General features: G+C 33.9%; 1 protein-coding gene across 5 annotated transcripts in view; it reads left to right on the top strand.

Annotated features, from left to right (window-relative positions):
• Positions 1-20,342, top strand: part of STXBP5L (syntaxin binding protein 5L) — a 418,354-nt gene that overhangs the window by 160,067 nt on the left and 237,945 nt on the right. For all 5 annotated transcript variants that reach the window (XM_074214609.1, XM_074214607.1, XM_074214610.1 and 2 more), the window contains exon 6: positions 5,821-5,955. In XM_074214609.1, the coding sequence (XP_074070710.1) occupies positions 5,821-5,955 (135 nt within the window). The remainder of the gene's footprint in view (positions 1-5,820; positions 5,956-20,342) is intronic.

A 20,342-nucleotide genomic window follows, 5' to 3' on the forward strand; every position in this document is an offset into this window, starting at 1 on the left:
GGCTTTATCAGAAACACTGGCTTAAAAATTGTTTCCTATCTTTCTACTTTCCTGCTAATTTTGGCTCCATTGGTTTTATTTGTGCAAAACATTTTTAATTTAATCAAAATTATATATTTTGTATTTTATATTGTTCTACATCTTATTTGGGTCATAAATTCTTCCCCCCCAAAAATAAAAAAATTAAAAAAAAAATGTAAAAAATAAATAAATAAATTCTTCCCCTCCCCTGAGATCAGAAAGATGAACTCCTAATAGGTTTATGGTTTATGTCTAAATTCTGTACCCATTTTGCCCTTTGGATAGGGTTTAAGATGTTGGTCTGTGCCTAGTTTTTGTCATACTCTTTTCCAGTTTTCCCAGCAGTTTTTGTTCCAGTTTTCCCAGCAGTTTTTTGTCAAGTGGTGAATTCTTACCCCAGAAGTTTGAGTCTTTGGGTTTATCAAAGAGTAGATTATGATTCATTTTATCTACTATTTCTGATCTACCTAATCTATTCCATTATCATTTTATAAGTTTATCCTTAGTGAACCAAGACTTAATATGGATTATGCAAGAAAATGATAGAAAGTAGTTTCCTTATGGACTGACAGATGACCAGATATTTTGAAAATATCTGAAAGAATTCAACTCATAAACTAGAACCAAACCATTCTTGGCCCCAGCCCACAGTCATCAAACCATAACATTGATCTATAAAAACTTAAGAAAAATGTTTTAAAATAGTTATTAGACCAGAAACTCCTGACTTCCAAACAACTTGGAATAAAAGTCATCACCTTTCAGGAGAGATTGGAATCTTTCTAGAAAGAGGATGAGGAATGAGGTACATATTAAGAGGTGTTGTCCTGTCTGCTAATATATCTCTGTGACTATTGACGATTAGCAGACACAGAGTCTTGATAATATATTTCTATTTAACACTAGATGTAATAGCAGCTACTGAGGTTTATTTAGTAGTGGGGGCAACAACACGATGAGGTCTATTTTTTAGGAAAATCAATTTGGTGAACATAAGGAATATGGATTAGAATAGAGTTAAGATATGGATACCAATGAAAAAGCCCAACTAGCCCAGCTAAGAGTTAATGAAGGCCTAAACTAGGGTTGGTTGCTATATGAGTGGAAAGATGTGAGAGCTGTTGTGGGAACAGAATTGTACCAATGATCCCTTGTGAACCCATGGCAATGGAACTTACAACATCTAAGACTTAAGATACAAAAAGCATTTATTTTATCTACCTGTACAGGTAACCTGTAGAACATTAAATGCAAGATATTCCAAAAGTTTGAATACTTGTTTTAAGGTTTAATGGTGTAGAATTAGGGTGAATCCTAATTTTGGGTTTTGGAGACACAATATAAAAAAAGAAGAGCAGAATTGTGCCTTATCTCAGTACTGTTTCTTTTTGAACCTCACTGAAGTTTATGAGAACAAAATAATGAGGAGGAAGAGGAGAAAAAGAAATTTAGCAGAGGAAATAAAAGCATATGGGAATAGGATCTTCTATGTTGTTCCCTCTGCTACTAAATTGGTACTGAGGCTGTTTTCAGTAAGCCTAAAAAGGATGAGCTTAAATCCTAGCACTTACAAAAATAGTCATTTTATTCTTTTAGGCTATAGTCCATAGAACATTAAATATAAAATAATAACAGTAGGATAGCAACTTGTCCCCGAGGACTTTCTATAGGAACCCCTTAAAAAGATGAGAATAGTAAGATGGCAATTATAATAATTGATATGATATAATTCTATGAGAACAGAATAATGAGGATGAGAAATTTGCAAACTAATCCATATGCATTATCTTATGATATATTTACATATGGATAAATGATTTCTATATTTCCAAAGTGTCTCTCACTTATATCTTCACTCTATTCATGGAATCACTACCCTAGTTTAGATCTTCATTATCTCTCAGCTGAGTTAGTCTACCCTTCTTATTGGCATCCATGCCTCAATTTTTTTCCCATTCCAATTCATCTTCCTTACAGTCACTAAATTCATTTTCCTAAAAAATAGGTCTCCCCTACTACTAAATTAAGCACAGTAGTTCCTCTTATAGCCAATGTTAAATATAAATTCCCTTATCTGACATTTAAGGTCCTTGGCAACTTGGCCCTTTTTTTTCTTTTCCAATGTTTTTATATATCATTCCCTACTGTCTACTCTATGGTTCAGCCATAGCAGCCTACTTGCTATTCTTCAGACATGTTTAATCTCCCTGTCTTTATAGCAGCTGTATTTTATGCCTGGAAAATTCTTTTTACTTCCCTCAGCCTCTTGTAATCCTTGGTTTCCTTCAAAACTCATTTCAGGCACTATTAGGGACTGTTTTGTATGTGGGAATACTGTAAATCTTTATCACCTGATGCCCTTGAGCACCAGAATGTTATTTGACAAAGTGCCATGGGAATTGGAGTGGATTAGAGACTGGGGAGGATATTTACCAAAATACAAGTGCTTAAATAAATAAACCAAGACCTTGGTGTACAAAGGAAGAACTTGTTTTCCTTGTCTCCCTCCCCTTCAATGCTTGCCTGGGGAAAGATAAGGGAGTCCAGAAAGGGACTCAACAAGGCACCACATTATATTTGAAACTTTAAGGAGTGTCCCCTGGTTGTTAAGGCCCTCTGTCTTTAAGCTACTCGGCATTCATTTTGTATATATTCTGTAAGTGAACATCTGTATATGTGTGAATAAACATATGTTGTCCTCCCTGTTGACATATAATTCCTTTGAGGGCAAAGACTTTCACTCTTGTCTTTGTCTTTTCAGGTTTTGGCATAGTATCTTGAACAGAACAGACTATAAAGGCTTGTTAATTAGTTGATTAGTGAATCAGATTCAGGATTGCATAGCATTTTAGAGGACAGGGTGATTCTTAATCCTGGATCATGAAACTAAATATTCCAAAGAAAACTAAATATTTGAATACTTTTTATAAATGGTCAGACATCTGAGGGACCATACTGATTTGTACTACGTTTACCTTTTCCCAAACCATTCAAATTTAGTTAATATTCTTCCATTACCCTCTAATCACTGTTCCATTAAGACAGGGAATTAAATTAAAGCAAATTTCTTTCACCTCTGTTTTTGGTTGATTTTTTTTAATATACTTTGGCTCTCACTAAGTAACAAGCAAAACCAATGGATTTTCCCCCTATTAATGTTCTGTTTCTTCCTTCTTTATTTATCATGGTTTTGTTTGGAATTATATTTCAGCTTTTATTGTCAAAATCCCCATATTAGAGTCTTAAAACAGTTCTCAGGCATTATCTTACTTGGTCTTTCCAAAAACATTGAAGAGAGAGCTTTCATTTGTCTCAAAATAGACTGTGATTACTTTGATATAGGGATCTCTCAGTGAGAAAACTTCCCATACCAATGTAGATCCATATCTGCTCCAAAAGGATCTAAGTCATCCTGATTCCATCATTCTTTGCTTTATATCACATTGCATTTTCAATTTGAGATGACAGAATTGCACTTGGATCCTAGTCAGACAGAATATGGCATCCCCAGAACCAGAGCTAAAGGAAATAGGTTGGTGGATCTGGGGTTAAAACAGGTTGAAACTCTAAAAGTCAATTACATTGGCTGGATCTCGTCCTTCATTATTGAAGAAGACTAAAATGACTTTACTATGATAGAGACAAGTTACTTTAAGTGCAACTGTGGCTGATCAGACCAATGTGAGCTTTGAATGCTCTGCCACAGGTTGGACACAACTAATCCTTGTGAACACCTTTCCTTTGAACTGCTTCAATTCTGCCTTGCTTATGGAGAGCACTGTACTATCTCTGATGTAGGCATGACATGTTGGAAGGTCCTATGCCAGTGTCTTCCATGCCATACCATTAAACCATGTCATGTTGCTTATTGTGACTAATCCAAGTGCTTATATAGTTCTCACCTGTATGTAGTTGGAATTTCTAACATTTCTCACATGGTTATACTTTATACATTAAATGGTTAAAAATGAAATGAATTATTTGAATAAATTATCATGGAGGAAGGATTATATCTCAAAAGTCTGGTCAAAGTTATTTTTCCAAATGTATACCATTTAAAAGAAAAGAATGTCTTAATTGTTAAAGTGGTAGGAACACAAATAATTGGCCAACTTGTGGAGCTGTCTATTTTAAAATATTCTAACCAGGGTTATGAGACCTGGAAACATAAAAGATCTACTTGGTGATAAATGATTGGGCTGTTAATTAATCCTGGAAGCACTTATCCATTAGAAGTGTTCTACAACTCATGGATGTAGGATCCAAAGTAGTTACATTAATATACTTGATATCTTCTCTTAGAAAAATGGGACTGTATAGTGAATCATCTAGAATGAGTCTGTAGTCGAGGCCAGTCATGCAGTCATTCATTGCTTCAACTTGTTTATTTGAAATCATATAATGGGGTGCAAAGAATTTAATTATGAATAAATTTTGTATTCAGTTATTCTAAATGTCATGATATCATCTACCATTGATACTTTTGGCTTTTCTGTTAATTTATGAGTTCTAGGCATACAATAGGGGATAATGGGTTTCAGAAACTAGTTCAAGTCAATACCAAAAATCAGAACAATAATAATAGCTTACCTTTTCTTTGTGCTTTAAGATTTAAAGAATATTTTGCACTCATTTTATTTTATTCTCACAATTCTGTGAAGTAGCTATTGCTATCCATTTTATAGATGAAGAAACTGAGACTTGGATCATGATTTATCCATGGATAAAAAGTAAAAAAAAAAGATTTCATCTTAAATCAGCAATTTACAGCATTAGGATCTATAAAGTAGGCAGAGTAATAACTATTCAAGCAGATATGTTTTTTTCCTCAGGGTTCAACTGACATCCCCATGCCTTGCCTTCAGGTTCTTTGGAGATATAATCCCCTCATCCAATCACTAGGGCTCTTTTTTTAATTTTATTTTTTTTATTAAGGCGATGGGAGTGAAGTGACTTACCCAAGTTCACACAGCCAGGTAATTATTAAGTGTCTGAGGTCACATTTGAACTCAGGTCCTCCTGACTCCAGGGCTGGTGCCCTATCCACTATGCCACCTAGCTGCCTGATCACCAGGATTCTGTTTTCAGGATTTGTTTCTTCCTTGAAAGTAACAGCCAGGACCCTGGGGTAACTTACCCTGGTTTGATTGAGCCTGAGAATGATACTATCTCCTGGGCTACTGTCTTCCTTCCTATTACACCCATGCTTAGACTGTTTTCTTTGTTGTGGAGCAACATTTCCTCTTGCTCTCTTCCTCACCACACCACCACCACTGGGTCATTTCTACCATTGTCCTTCATCACATCTTGTAATTTCCTCTCTATTTCAACTGAATTTGACTTAGATTTTAAGTAGATACAGCTATTTTTTGGTTGTTATAGGTTTGGATGCAAGTAAATATCAGGAATCATTCATTAATTCCTAAACATTTCATCTATTATACGAGATATTAAGAGAAATAATTTCAAATATTTGGAAATTTGGTATAATTAGGCATGGCAATAACTTCTTTGTGAATTTTGAAATTTATATATTTATGTTTATTTAATTTTGATTTGAAGTTAATACTATATAAAATTTTCAGTAATATTGTTGTAACATTTCTATTGTCTATTGCTCTCATAATTTAATATTAGTAAATGTTTTTATCTTATTCTATTGCACTAAAATTGAATACCTTTCTCCATAGATATTTTGATTTTTAAAAATTAAAGAATAATTATCTGTAATTTTGTAAAACTGTGATATTAAAAAAAGTTAGAATTCAGATATTTCAATTGAAATTTTCTTTCTTTCAGAATTACTTACTGTCATCTACCTTTCCAGAGTAAATGGCTCTATGTTGGAACAGAAAGAGGAAATACACACATTGTAAATATTGAATCTTTCATTCTTTCTGGATATGTTATCATGTGGAACAAAGCAATTGAACTGTAAGTTGAATTTTAATATTGTTATATTAATTTGGGTATTTATTTCTGGGCTTTGATATTTAATTTACTTACATAACATTGCTTGGCTCTTTGAAACTTTTAATCAAGGTAAAAGAGGAAACTCTCCAAAAAAGTAAAACTCTGATGCCTCATTGTGATATTGAAAAGATATTGGGTTCTCACAGGTCATTCAAAGAAAAGCAAATGAAGTTCTCATCAAGCAGGAAAAACCTTGAAGATGGACCTTATGATAGTCTTTTGTATTTGATATCCAAGGACTGGCCTCACAAAATTCAGAGAGGCTTTTTACCATATGCTTGACTTCCAGCTAATTCTTTTTCTTTTAGTCATTTGCAGCCATTAAAGAAACACAAACTAAAGGAAACCTGGTGAATAATGAAATGAGGAATTACAGATCTTTTTAAGTAAGATAGAGTAAACAGGTTCAGAAAAATTAATATTCTAAAATTAATTATTAAAGTAATACACTTAAACATTTAGAAAGGGAAAGTATATCAAACCAATCTCAGTTTTCATTTTTGCCTCAGTTACTGATTTAAAAAAAACTCATCTCTTCTCATCCCTTATCACTATCCAATGTCCCTTTCCTCCTATTTTCCTAGTTCTTTACTACAGGTCATCCCAAATTATAATCTTGGAGTCATTCTTTCCCTTCATATATATGCCTGCCACTGTCATTTAGATCCTCAGTGCTTCTTGCCTGCAAGATTGTAATAACTTCCTCACTTCTAGTTTTCCTTTTATACATAGGTGATCTAATGATGCCACTCCTCTGTTCAAATACTTTCAGTGGTCCCCTATCATTTCTAGAAAAAAAATTACTAGCTCTTCAGGCTGTAATTTGAGACCCTCTACTATTGGGATCATTTACCTCTCCACCCTATTTCATATTTTCTTCAACACAACTCTGATTTCCAGTTTGACTTTCTGTTTATTGACAATGGCTATTACCTGTGCTTCAAATGCATTGTCTTCTTGTCTCTGCCTTTCAAATCTTTCTCTTCCTCAAGCTCTGGTGCCATAAACTCTATGAAACTTTCTCCAGTTTTTGTTAGTGTTCTTGCCTTCCCCAAATTATTTATGTTTGGCACATCTCCTGTAAACTCCTTTGGTGTTGCACAACCAATCTTGAAAGGAATTTTGAATTAGGAAAATAAAAAAGCTAAAATATCCATTTGCTTTCACCTAGAGATTCTACTTGTTAGGCACATGCCCCAAAGATATTATTTACACAGATGTTATATTTAAGAAATAGATATAGCAGCACATTTTGTGGAAACAAAAAACTTGAAACAAAGTTTGTGCCCTTTGAAGCAATGACCCTGATGAATACAGAGAAGGGGAAAAAAATCTTAACTGATGAAAAACGAATAAACAGAGGTAGGAAAACAATATACCTAATGACTACTAAAATAGCAACAGAAATGGAAAGAATAGCAATCACAAAACAATCCAAGATGAGGGTTATAAAGAATAATAAGCTTTACCCCAAAGAAGAAATATAATAAGAGGCCTCCTTTCATTTCTTTGTGGAGGTAGCAGACTCATAGGTGTAGAACATTTGGATAGAATATTAAAAGTTTTTTTTTTCCTATGTATTGGTCAATTTTGCTGATTTTTCCTCTAACTTTTTTTCTTTTTTAAAAAAATTTTGTAATAAGGGATGGCTATCTAAGAGATGGGATAGAGAGGGATATAGGAGAAAATCCAAACAAAGTAAAAATATATGCACATATGTTTTTTTTAAATTTTATCTTAAAAGAATCTCTTGAAAGCAGGAACTATTACAATTTTGTCTTTGCATCTCAAGACTGTAAAATTTTGCCTTACAGATAATAATTATTAACTCTAAATGACTTGCATTGCTCTAGCTACATACAGAAGAATGCTATAAACCTAGTTTATCCGAATTTTATCAGACTATATTATAGTCCATGATGTAGATCTGTAGTATAATTGATGGATTTGGGACTTGTTCATTGGCCAACCCTCCTCCCTCAAAAGTATCGATAATGGATCAGTGTCAGCCTGGAAGAATATTTCTAGTGAAGTTACTTAAAATCCAATTATTGACTTTGTTCTATTTAAAATGTTTAATAGTTACTTGGATAAAGACAATAGATAGCATGCTTATCAAATTTGTGAATGGCACAAAGTTTAGAAGAATATTTGATGTATCTCTCATCCCTCAACCACACTCCTAGGAAAAACAGTTATCACCACTTATTGTCTCTATTTCTTCTCCTCCTACATACTTCTCAGTCTCTTGCATTCTGGTTTCTAAACTCATCACTCAACTAAAACAACTCTCTCTAAGGTAGTCATTGATCTAACTAATAAATTAAAAACTCCTGCATTACACAGAGCACTTTCTCAAGCTTCTTGTACTAGGGGCCAGGGGTCTGTCTTTCTGCACTGGGGCCTCCTGAGCTGAAAGCTTGCCCACAATGCTGAAGTAGCCTAGCCTAATTGTACCTGTTGTGCCCAAGGTTCCAGGGCTGCAGTTTGCCTGCTGTGCCACTGGCCTGCTGAGCCAGGACCCAGAGTCCTGGGATGCTGATCTGTGCTGTGGCTCAGAACTGCTTGTTGACTTGCCCAGACACTGCCTGCCCTGAACTAAGCTCCCCCTTTTGCCCAAGTGACACAGACCTTTCCTGAATTCCTTCTAAATTATCTCAGACTGGAAAGTTGTTAACTGTCTTTTTATGAGTTCTGTCATTCCAGAATTTGTTTAGAGGCTTGATTTAACATTATTTTGAAAGAATCTAGGGAAAGCTCAGGCCACTGCTTGACTTTTCTCTGCTGTCTTGGCTCTGCCTCCCTTACACCACATGTTTGGCCAGGTAATTGACTGATTAAGAACTTTTACTGACTTTTATGATGCTCAGTATAAAATCTCAATTTCTCTGACCTTCATAATCTGGCTCCCTTTCTAAGTTTCTTTCATATTACTCCTACCTCTTCAAGCATTTTTAGCCAGATTGATTGACTTGCTGGTCTCCAGTCATGGTCCTCCATTTCCCTCTGTAGTGTCCATGTACTTTTCTCTCCCCTCTACTCATGTCACTTACTACCCACTTAGTACTTAGTGTTCTTTCCTTCCTTAGATTATTGGATATATGGTATATATATATATATATATATATATATATATATATATATTCATATTTGGTCTATGTTCATATTACATCTGCCCATATCAAACATTCCTTATACCTGACACAGTGCCTTGGAAGTGTTTAATAAATGATTGTTGGATTGGATTTTCAAATTTATAGAACCTAGAATAGATTCTGAGAACCTAGGGTCGCTTCTGTACATTAGTGTGAAACAGTGGGGTAAGGCTTTTGTGTAAGTTTCTCTAGTTATGACAAAAAAAATTAAGTCTTTATTATATGTTACAATTGTAAAGTAATAGGAATGATTACACAAATTGCATGTGAAAATCAATCTCATTACTTCATGTTATATATATAGTATAGCTACTTTCTAAGATGAGTAGGGAATGAGTTATGATATGAACCCTTCTTTAGATATGTAGAGTAACCACAAATACATCATTCATTAGACCCTAATTGTTCATTTGCCTTTTGATCCATTAGAAAGCATATACTTGTTTTGGAAAAGAGTCATTGTAACCATTAATATTTTCATTTTTGCTGGTGATGTCTTTGCTCTATTACTTAAACATGTGAACATATCAAGATCCTAAAATGTTAGGTTTTAAGGAATTATAAGGTCACTTACTCTGAATAATTGGTGTAAAAATTATCCTGATGAATCTTCAAATTAGGGAAAAGTCCTCTGAATTTGAATTGACTTTCTCGTAATATATGGTATTTGTAATGGCTACTATACTTTTGTTAATTCCATGAATGGATGAATCTCAAGTTCAATAATATAACTCCAAGGGTAAGTGTCTTCTGCATAAATATTTATTATTTTTTTTAGAATTTTAATGATAAATTTACATACTTTAAAAAAAGCTGATTTTAAAATCTTACCATACAATATGGGTGGGATAATACATTTTAAAGAGTAATAATTCTTATGGATCCTTAGACATGATATGAATAAAAAAAACTAGGAAATTATCTAGCTCAATATATACCTCACTTCAATTTATTCCTTACATATACCTTTATAAAATCTTCCTTTATTCTTTCCCTTTATCCTTATTATTCTTGACTCTCATAACTGTAGATTATATATCCAGTCCCACCTTGACTTTTCTCCTATGGGTGATGAAAAGAAGTGTAGTTCATAGCTATCATAGGTCTGATGTTTAGCCTGCAAATGAGAGTTGGTAGAGAAATTTTCAGATGAAAGTATGTCTCTGATATAGAATGAATCCTACTTGATGTAGTTTATTTCCAGTACTTATTCCTAATGCTGCCTCCAGTAGACTTCTGTCTCTCCACCAATATAGATTAAAATGTTACAGAATCATGTCTCTTAGTCTCTTTACTATTTTTTTACTTAGAATTTTAATGTTCAATTAGCATATATCAAAGCCTGCTCTGATACTCTGATTCATGTGGTCAGAGTAGTCTGAGTTTTTAAAAATTTGATCATTCTTCATTTTCAACAACTGATCAGGGGTCATCCAGGACAGGTACTCAAGAAGTAGCCCTAGATCCTCTGCTCTTAATTCCAGATCCTCAGCTATATCTCCATGAGCTGATTCATTTCTCTTGCTCATTACTGATTATCACTATTACTCTCAGGTCTCCTCTCTACCAAAACTCCATCTTCACTACACAACTATGAACTGTGAGTTGCAAAGAAAGGCAAAACTAGGGCAAGGACTTTTGTATCTGGTAGGTGTATAAAGTCAGAATAAGACTATGTTACAAATGAGGTATAAAGGGTAGAATGAAGGCATCCTAAAAGAACAAGTAGAAAATCAAAAGTAGTTAATAGATAAGAATAGGATGAATACTGAAGGACATAGTAAAACTGGATGTTCCAAATCTAGTAAAAATTTGAGAGGTATAAAAGTTGAAAATACAAGGAAAATAATATTACTAATAGTTAGCATTTATTTATAAAACTCTTTAAGGTTTCCAAAACTCTTTTCATATTTATATTTTTCTTACAATACCATGTGCCATAATTACTATTATTGCCATTTTATAGATGAGGAAACAGAGGCTTAAAGAGGTTCTAAGTGACTTACTCATGTTCAAAGACAGCTAGGGTCTGAAGCAGGATTTAAACTCCTGAGACCTGATCTAGCAATCTAGTCTATTCACTGTGCCACCTCACTGCTTGAAAAACAAGCAAGGCAACAGATTCAAAGCAGCCTTCATATAGATCAAGTCTTTATTTCAGTCAGGGAATACTCCCCTCTGAGGATTTTAAATCTTAACAGTTTGTGTACTTGATCAGGTTTCCCCTAATTCAACAATTTTGGGTCAACATTTATTCTTGCATTTTCAAGAACTGGAGTTAGAATGTCTACCTTACTTGATCCACAAAGTAATTCCATTGTGTGTGTGTGTGTGTGTGTGTGTGTCTGTGTGTTTGTGTGTGTGTCTGTGTGTCTATGTGTGCATAATACATGCAAATACATGCATACAAACATATCTCTGTGTATATGTATGTGTGTCAACTGGGAAGACCCAACAAAAATATAACTTGTGACTGATGAAAATCTTGAAGGTATTGTTTAAGAGCAAACAACAAAGTTTCTCAGAATTTTGGGAAGCACCTGTAAAATTGTTTAATTCGGAAAGGACCCCAAGTTTTTACCTTAGTGCAAAAAATATTCCCCTGTTGAGTTTGACTTTTTGACAAGGTTAGTGTATGTATCTGCTTAACTAATTCTGTTCAAATATTACCTTCTTCATAAAGATTAACTCATTATTGAAATAATGGTAGCAACTCCTGACCTGCCCATATGTTTCATGAATGTGAGAAATCTGTTACTAGTTATTTGCCTGTTCTTTAGGTTCTATTTTTGTGTTTGCTCTTATGTATTCATAAATATCCAATTCCTTCACCAAAATTAAAGTTTCCTCAGGGTATAAACTTCTTTCATTTCCTTTTAATCTTCCCATGTTATCCATTTCAATGTTCAATGCACAGTGAGTACACAATAAATGTCATGGACTAACAAATTTTTGATGTACCAATATTGTAATTAGCCATTACACAGTGATCATATTTCTGAAATTATATGCAAACTATCTGGGCAAGCTGACAGGGTTTCTTTCTCTTTCTCTGGTAATTGCTGTCAACTGATTTGTTTTTAGTTTTCATTTTTAGATATTTTCTTTATAGAGGCCTTATTTTTGCCAATATTTTATATTTTCAATAAAAAAACCCTTTTTCTGTCCATCAAACAATTATATTTCCCCACCTTTGTTTCCTTATCTTTAAAACAGAGATTATTATACCCAGAGTTCCTGGCCCATAGAGTTTCTTTGAAGACCAAATCAAATCAGAAACCCCATGGGATAGGTATTTTATGTGTTTACATGTTTACAAATAATTACAATTAAACATTTTGAAAGAATAATACATAATTTTAATCAGAAGTGAGTACGAAAATTATAGAATGGAAACACAGCCATATTTAGAAAGGTCTCTTGCATAGTTATTCATCCTTGAATTATTCTATTGTTTCATTTTCAATTTTGAAAATCATTTTTGCCACTTAAATCTTCCTTCCTACATGAAATCTGATTTTTCAAACTGACTGATACATTCCTCTAAAATTCTCTGATTCTCACTCATTTAGTTGCACCAAATGAGTACTAAATCTTTTAAAAGATATTTGTCATGTTGCTTTAAAATTCCTCAAATATTTCCAGAATTCTTTCAGATGTTGCTATTCTGTCATCTTCATACTCTGACTCATTTATAAAGAAAAAAAAGTTCTTGCTCTTATTTTTCCTGGAGTGGGGGTGATTGACCATTATACTATATATGTTCATAAAACCAATGTCATTGTTTGATCACTATGATCACAATATCATTTTCTTTTGTTTCATAATCACACTGTACTCCTAATTCTGACCTTAGGCTATTTTCTAAATGTCACTCACAGGTTCTAAGAGTTGGAAGTGACCTAAAGGGCCACCAAATTCCAACCATACTGATTAAGAATCACAATTCATGGAAAAAATAGTCACCATCCTCTATTTAAAGACCTCCAGTGAGGAAGAGACCTCTGTCTCTCAAGGAAACTTCAAGGGAGTTTTACTTTTAAAGTGAGTCTAAATCATTTGCCCTTGCAGATGGAAAACATTTTGAAGTGGAAATAATATTAGGGGTAAAGTCAGGAGAGGTTTTGTTTCCAATTCTACTTCTGACACTATTTTCACAACCATGGACAAAACAAGAGTCTTGGTTTTCTTATCTGTAAATGAGGATAACATCTACCTATTATGGTTGTTTTGTATGAGCTAATGTATGAAAAGTACTTTGTAAATATGACCTATTTATTACCAGATCTCTGAGATCAGATGATGGCTGGGGTTTAATTATGAAGATTTCTCAATAACAGTACTCTGCTTATGCCCCCACCCCTGAGTTTTCCTTGAAATGCCAGAATTTGGCACTTTCTAGGACAACTCTCAGCACCCATGCAAGTAATTAAGTTACAAAAGAATCAGCATAGAACGGATTTTATTTACAGTCTAAAGGGAACAAAACAATCTCATAACATGAGCCCAGATCCTCATCTCTCTGACTGACTATTGCCTTTCTCAGGGATAGTTCCTCTAACCTAAGAGTTTATCCATGGGTCCCTCTCAGTCTTGAAAAGGAAAATAATTCAGGGTTTTTAGGGGTTCAAGCAATCTTTCTCTCCCCTTATGTCCCCAAGAACCCTCCAAGATCATATATATATATATATCCCTACTTGCTTATAGTAGTATCCCAGTTGTTATCCTTTTGTAAGTAGAAAGAATGGGAGGTGCATTGATTGCTATAATGCTGTGTTCTGGTAAGTCTCACCTGATTAGAACATAAACAATCCATATGGCTCATGGTACAAATGAAGGGATGGTACCATGTGTCCATCTCTCTTTCTGTTTTCCTATTTGGTCATGACTCCTTTCCCCCTTTCATTGTCTCTGTGTCTTCAATGGACAATGTCACTTGGAAGTTCATGTAGCTCATCTGAGTAGTCTGCACAAGTCTCTCCCCAGGTAATAATCCACATATTTTTTGTAATCTCCTGATTTTTCTATCTAATCTCTTTCTCCAGCTCTTCTCAAGTCATATATTAGCTCCTTTTAAAGTCTAAGTCCATGAATATAACTCAAATACACTTGCTATGACCTAGAATCCTTAGCAGGGAAAAAAGTCTCATCTAAAGTCTAAAGACAAGTGTTATTTCATACCAAATTCAATCCTTCTTCCATGTCATGGTCCTTCAGATAGATCAATACTGATGTCTTGTCTCATATTAGAGTTGCTCCATTGGCAATATTATAATAATAACAAAATTTAATTTTATGTCAATTTTAGCTTCCAAAATTCTTTGACATCTATGAAAAATCTCCATTACTGGAAAACCCACTCCTAGATTACTCATACCAGGTAGCCAGATGGCAAAGTGGGTAGAGCATTAGGCCCAGAGTCAGGAAGACCTGAGTTCAGCTCCAATCTCAAATAGAGTGGTGACACTAGGAAAGTCACCTAACATCTCTCAGCCTTAATTTCCTCAGCTATAAAAATGAAGACAATAATATCATACTAATCTCACAAGGCTACTATGAAGATCAAATAAGACAATATTTTCAAGTCCTATACAGTGTCTGTCACATGGAAGGTACTTAGTAAAGGTTTATTCCAGTATTCTGTTCCACCATACTAAGCTGTTGAACAATGCTGGAAGGTGAATAATGATGTTGAGTAGCTCCACAAAAATTTGTTACCTCATCTCAGTTATGTGGCAAACTGTTTATCATATTCCCCAAAATATCAGTTCCAAACTTTGGTTTTTCTTCCAGGCTGTCCTGTCCTCTCCTTACTTCCCTTTTCCTCTCAACAAAAAATGTATCCTCAATTTTATTGGTAAAGTGGAGACAATCTTTTACAAACTGTTTTCTCAATTTTAAATCTCTCATCTTTGCTCTATTTGCTTTGAAAGAAATGACCCTTCTCTTTGCTAAGGCCAGCACTTCCACTTGTGTTTTTGATTACATCCCCTTCTATTTCATCCAGGAAAATGCTTCTTCTATAGTTCTCCCCTCTAATTTTTAAGTTTTCATTATACATTTCATTATACATTTATCATCCAACTCCTTCTGGGATGCCTACCAACGTGTCTAAGTATCTCTCATCCTTAAAACAACAACAAGCACAGCAACAACAACAAAAACGCCTTTAACTGGATATTCCTTCAAGCTGTGATCTTGTAGCTTTCCTTCCTCTTATAGCCAACCACCTTTACTCATTCCTTCTATTTCTCATTCTATTACATTTATCAAAAGTGACTGAGAAAGAACAATAAGATGGCAGAGTCAAAACCTGAAGAGAGGAGTGTCAGAAAAGTTGAGGAAGGAGAGAATCCAGAAGGAAGGTATGGTTATGTGTCAAATGCTGTCAGTCAGTTAAGGATGAGGACTGAGAAAAAGGCATCGAGATTGATATTTATGATTCTATGATTCTTTCAATTTCTTAACCACTTTCAATATGGCTTCTGATTTCATTCCCCAACTGAAACTGCTCTCTTCAAAGAGGTTAGCCATGGTCTTTTAATTGTCTAATTCAATAACCTTTCCTCAGACCTCATCCTCCTTGTGCTTTCTTCAGTATTTGATACTAATCATTATTACCTCATCCTTCTGGATTCTCTCCTCCCTCAGCTTTTCTGACACTGCTCTTTTCTTTCTCTACTACCTATTACTTGTTGCTCTTTTTTTTTTGCTGGATCATCAGTTATGTCCCAAATCTAAGCTATAGGTATTGCACTATGTATGTATATCATGCTACTTCATTCTCTCCCAGCCAGTTTCCTTATCTATAAAATAAGAGATTGGATTAGACTACTTCTCAATGGTTCCTTCAATTCCTAGGACACTGATCCTGTAGTCTCTTTTGCAATTGCAATTTCTTCTCCTTTCTTTTCTAGTTTAAAAAGTAAAATGAACTATCCCCCTGATTTCTGTGAGTTTTTACTTTTTAGACTGTTAAAAAATGAGGAAGAAATATGGCATAATGGAATGCCAACCAACTTTGACCTCAGGAAAAGCTGGTTTAAAATCCTGCCTCAGATATTTCTTAACTTTGTAAGTTTCTTAATTTTCTTTATGTTCCTGCATCTGCCTGAGATTTGAGGATACCTAATAAACTAGGAAACCAAAGAATTTAGGGGCGGGAGGGAGTGATAGACCAATATGGATGCTGTTTGATAATTGCCATTAGGATCTTGATAGGGTGATATATCTAGCTGTAGCAAACTCATAGAAGGTTACTTACATATTAAGTGATAGAGACAATGGAAAGGGACTGGAAGTAGAAGAATGGAGCAAGGTTTTAGGATAGATGGGGCATGTGAGAGACTGTATCTAGTAATGAACCAGATAGCAAGAGTCTTGAGGAGTAAGGTTTCAATGCCTTCAAGAAAATGAAAGAATTCTGATAGGAAGAGGTCCATTAGGAAGAGCAAATTTTGATAATAGAATAGTGGGGATGCAGGGGATAATGAAAGAAGCAGATGGAGTTGAGTAAGATAAAGTTGAATAAGGACTTGGGAGGAGTAGGGATGATGTAATGGAGAGGAGGGAATAGGAAGTGGTATCAGGGAAGGGATTTGTTGTATAGGCAGCCTTGGATTATAAATCACAGGGATTTGAGCAAGTAAGTAAACAAGTAAATAAGAGGAGAGCATCTGCTAGTTATTGGACAGTATATTGACATATCATTCCTTGTAACAAGGGGAGCTTTGCTCTAGGCTATAGTTAGGATATTTATTTTCTCCCCTGGGCAGGAGGAGGGAGAAGGCATAGTCTCTGGGTCTCTGCTTCTGACCTTGTCAGGAAGTCAGGTGGCTTGGTAACCAATTAATCTAGGAGACTAGAAAGCAATCGACTTTGTATCTGGATTCTAACTGGTTATAGCAAACATGGAAACTAATCTCCATTAATGACATTGTTGATGTCAATAAAGGAGGTTAGTTGATAGACCAGGACATAGATATATGAGACCCAGTACAAAGGTAGATGGGGAAAGGTCGTGGTAGTGAACCATTAGGGTATGGTAGTAGCCAATAGAGGAAGATTCAGGCAGGTAGGTGGTTGTGATAAGACAGTTTCATTTGTTGGGGTTTCAGCACAGGGGTGGGAGGACTCCAGTGTCTAAGAGACCTGACATAGACAAATCATATCCCTCATCCTAGAGAAACAAATATGTTGGGCAGAGCACAGGGAAGGGGCCAAAGAACACAGGGAAGGGGGCAAAGAACTCAGGAACTTATTTGCTAGAAGTAGAGTGAAAAGTTGAGAACCATAGTCACAGTAAACAGAAAGTAAGAACCCAGATCCTAAAACTAGGATTGCAAGGTCAAAACAAGCTGCTAAGGGGTGGCTAGGTGGCGTAGTGGATAAAGCACTGGCCTTGGAGTCAGGAGTACCTGGGTTCAAATCCGGCCTCAGACAATAATTACCTAGCTGTGTGGCCTTGGGCAAGCCACTTAACCCCATTTGGCTTGCAAAAACCTAAAAAAAAAAAAAAAAAAAAAAAAAAAAAGCTGCTAAGCCAGCTGGACTATAGATCTAGGTTGTCTTCCTAGAATGTAAAAATGTTGGCAGCTCTAATAGCTTGAAGAGGAAAGGTAGTCCCCAACATATTTCAGAGATGACTAAGACAATCTATTTCAACAAATGCTATCTTAAAAACAAAAATATATTTAGGAATTGAACAAAAAACATAGAAATTCTGGAAGCATGTCATTTGAACACAGTGTCATTTGAACACAGCAGTAAGTACAACTATTCTAGATTGGCTGAGGTCTCCCAGGTATAGAAGTATTGGTAAAGTCATGAAAAGAATAGATTTTTGAAAAATGCTTTTTCTTTAAATTAGTATGACTAGTATTTTTCAAGATCAGAGCCCATGCCCTCTCCTCCCCTTTCATAACTCTTAGAAAAGGATAAGATATAAATATATCCTTATAGGGGTAAGTCCAGAAGTGAAAACATTATGAGGAACCAAATATTGACTGGTAAGTCAAAGGAAATGTTTGTGCTAGTCTTATGTTCTTATGAGTGTGATAGAATTGCCTATGATACAATAAAACTATATAGAGTTTGTAGCAAATTTTGTCAATTAATATCTGAATCACCTATATCTATTTATACATTAGACTGTGAGCTCTCTGAAGGCCAGAACTGTTTGCCCTTTTTTTTTAATCCCCAAGATTTAGTACAGGACCTAGCACATAATAATAAATGCTTATTAACTTTCCTTATCTAACTTATGTAAAAAATAATATCATCAATAAAAATTATGAAAGCAAATATATGGAAAGAATATAAGGAAGAGAATAAAGAGACCATGTATATAAGGAACAATATGTTATATACATCATTACCCAATTCTAGAATTCTTGTCTTTGTATGTCATAAGCCTTTTCTACAAAGAGTGAAACCTATAAACCTTTCTCAGAATAAAGCAGTTTAATTTATATAATAAAACATAATTGCATCAAAAAGAAGAGAGAAATGAGAGTCATGCAGGAGAATTATGAAAAATTGGCTCAACAAATCAATTCCTTTAAAAGTAAAAATGACTAATTAGAAAAAGAATGTAACTTATCAAAAATTAAAACTGACCAACTTGAAAAAGAATGTAACCCTTCAAAAAATAAAATTAATCAACTGGAAAAGGAAGCAAAAAGCTAACTGAAGAAAATAAAACCTTTAAATTAGAATTAGACAAATGGAAATTAATGGCTATGAGAAATTAAGGCAGTTTTAGGGGAAATTTTATGTCTCTAAATGCTTATATGAATAAAATATAGAAGGAGATCAACTAATTGGACATGCAACTAAAAAATTAGAAGAACAAATTAAAAATCCTTAATTAAATACCAAATTAGAATCTCAGAAAATTAAAGGAGAAATTAATAAAATTGAAAGTAAGAAAACTAATGGAAAAATAAAATTAATAATTAGTTTTATGAAAAAATAAATAAAATAGATAAGCCTTTGGTTAATTTGCTTTATAAAAGGGAGAAGAAAATCAAATGATTATTCCAAAAAATGAAAAGGGTAAACTCACTGGCAATAAGAAAGAAATTAAGGTAATAATTCAGAGCTATTTTACTCTGTATGTCAACAAATTTGACAATCTAAGTGAAATGGATGAATATTTATAAAACTATAAACTACTCAGATTAACAGAAGATGAAATAAAATAAATAATCCTGTTTCAGAAAAAGAAATTGAAGAAACCATAAATAAATTTCCTAAGAAAAAAGTCTCCAGACCCAGATGAATTTACAAGTGAATTCTATCAAACATTTAAGGAACAATTAATTTTACTTTTATACAAACTATTTTTAAAAATAGGAGGAGTTCTGCCAAATTCCTTTTAGGATATCTATTTCCCTATTGAACATTAATGCAAAAATTTTAAATAAAATTTTGATAAACCTGAAATAAAAAGAAGTTACAAGATATTTCTGGAATAATACACCATAATCATGTAGGTTTTAAACCAGTTTAGCAGGGATAGTTTAATATTAGTAAAGTTATCAGCAAAATGAATATATCAATAACAAAACTAACAAAAATAATATATCTCAGGTGACTAGGTGGCACAGTGGATAGAGCACTGGCCCTGAAGTCAGGAGGACCAGAGTTCAAATCTGGATTCAGACAATTAATATTTACCTAGCTATGTGAACCTTGGGCAAGTCACTTAACCCCATTACCTTGCAAAAAGCAAAAAAAAAAAAATTATATGTAATGCAGATAAACTAGGAGCATATTACAATAAAATCAGGCCTGGAATATGAATGCCCATTATCACCACTACTGTTCAATGTAGTATTAGAAATGTTAACTTTAGCAATAAGAAGAAAAAGAAATTGAAGGAATTAGAATTGACAAGAGGAAGTTAAACTTTACTCTTTGTAAGATGTATGATGATATACTTAGGGAAGCCTAGAAAAATCAACTAAAAACTACTTGAACAATTAACAACTTTAGCTGGATATAAAATAAATAATAAATATAAAATAAATAATAAAATAAATCACATAAATAATAAATAAATAAATAAATCTGCCTCTTAGGACAAACCCAGAAACTATATGAACATAATTACAAAATATTTTTCACAGAAATAGTCAGGTCTAAACAAATGAAGAAGTGTCAATAGCTCATGGTTACTATAACTAATAT

Source organism: Macrotis lagotis, chromosome 1, assembly GCF_037893015.1.
Source record: "Macrotis lagotis isolate mMagLag1 chromosome 1, bilby.v1.9.chrom.fasta, whole genome shotgun sequence".
Classification (NCBI taxonomy): Eukaryota; Metazoa; Chordata; class Mammalia; order Peramelemorphia; family Peramelidae; genus Macrotis; species Macrotis lagotis.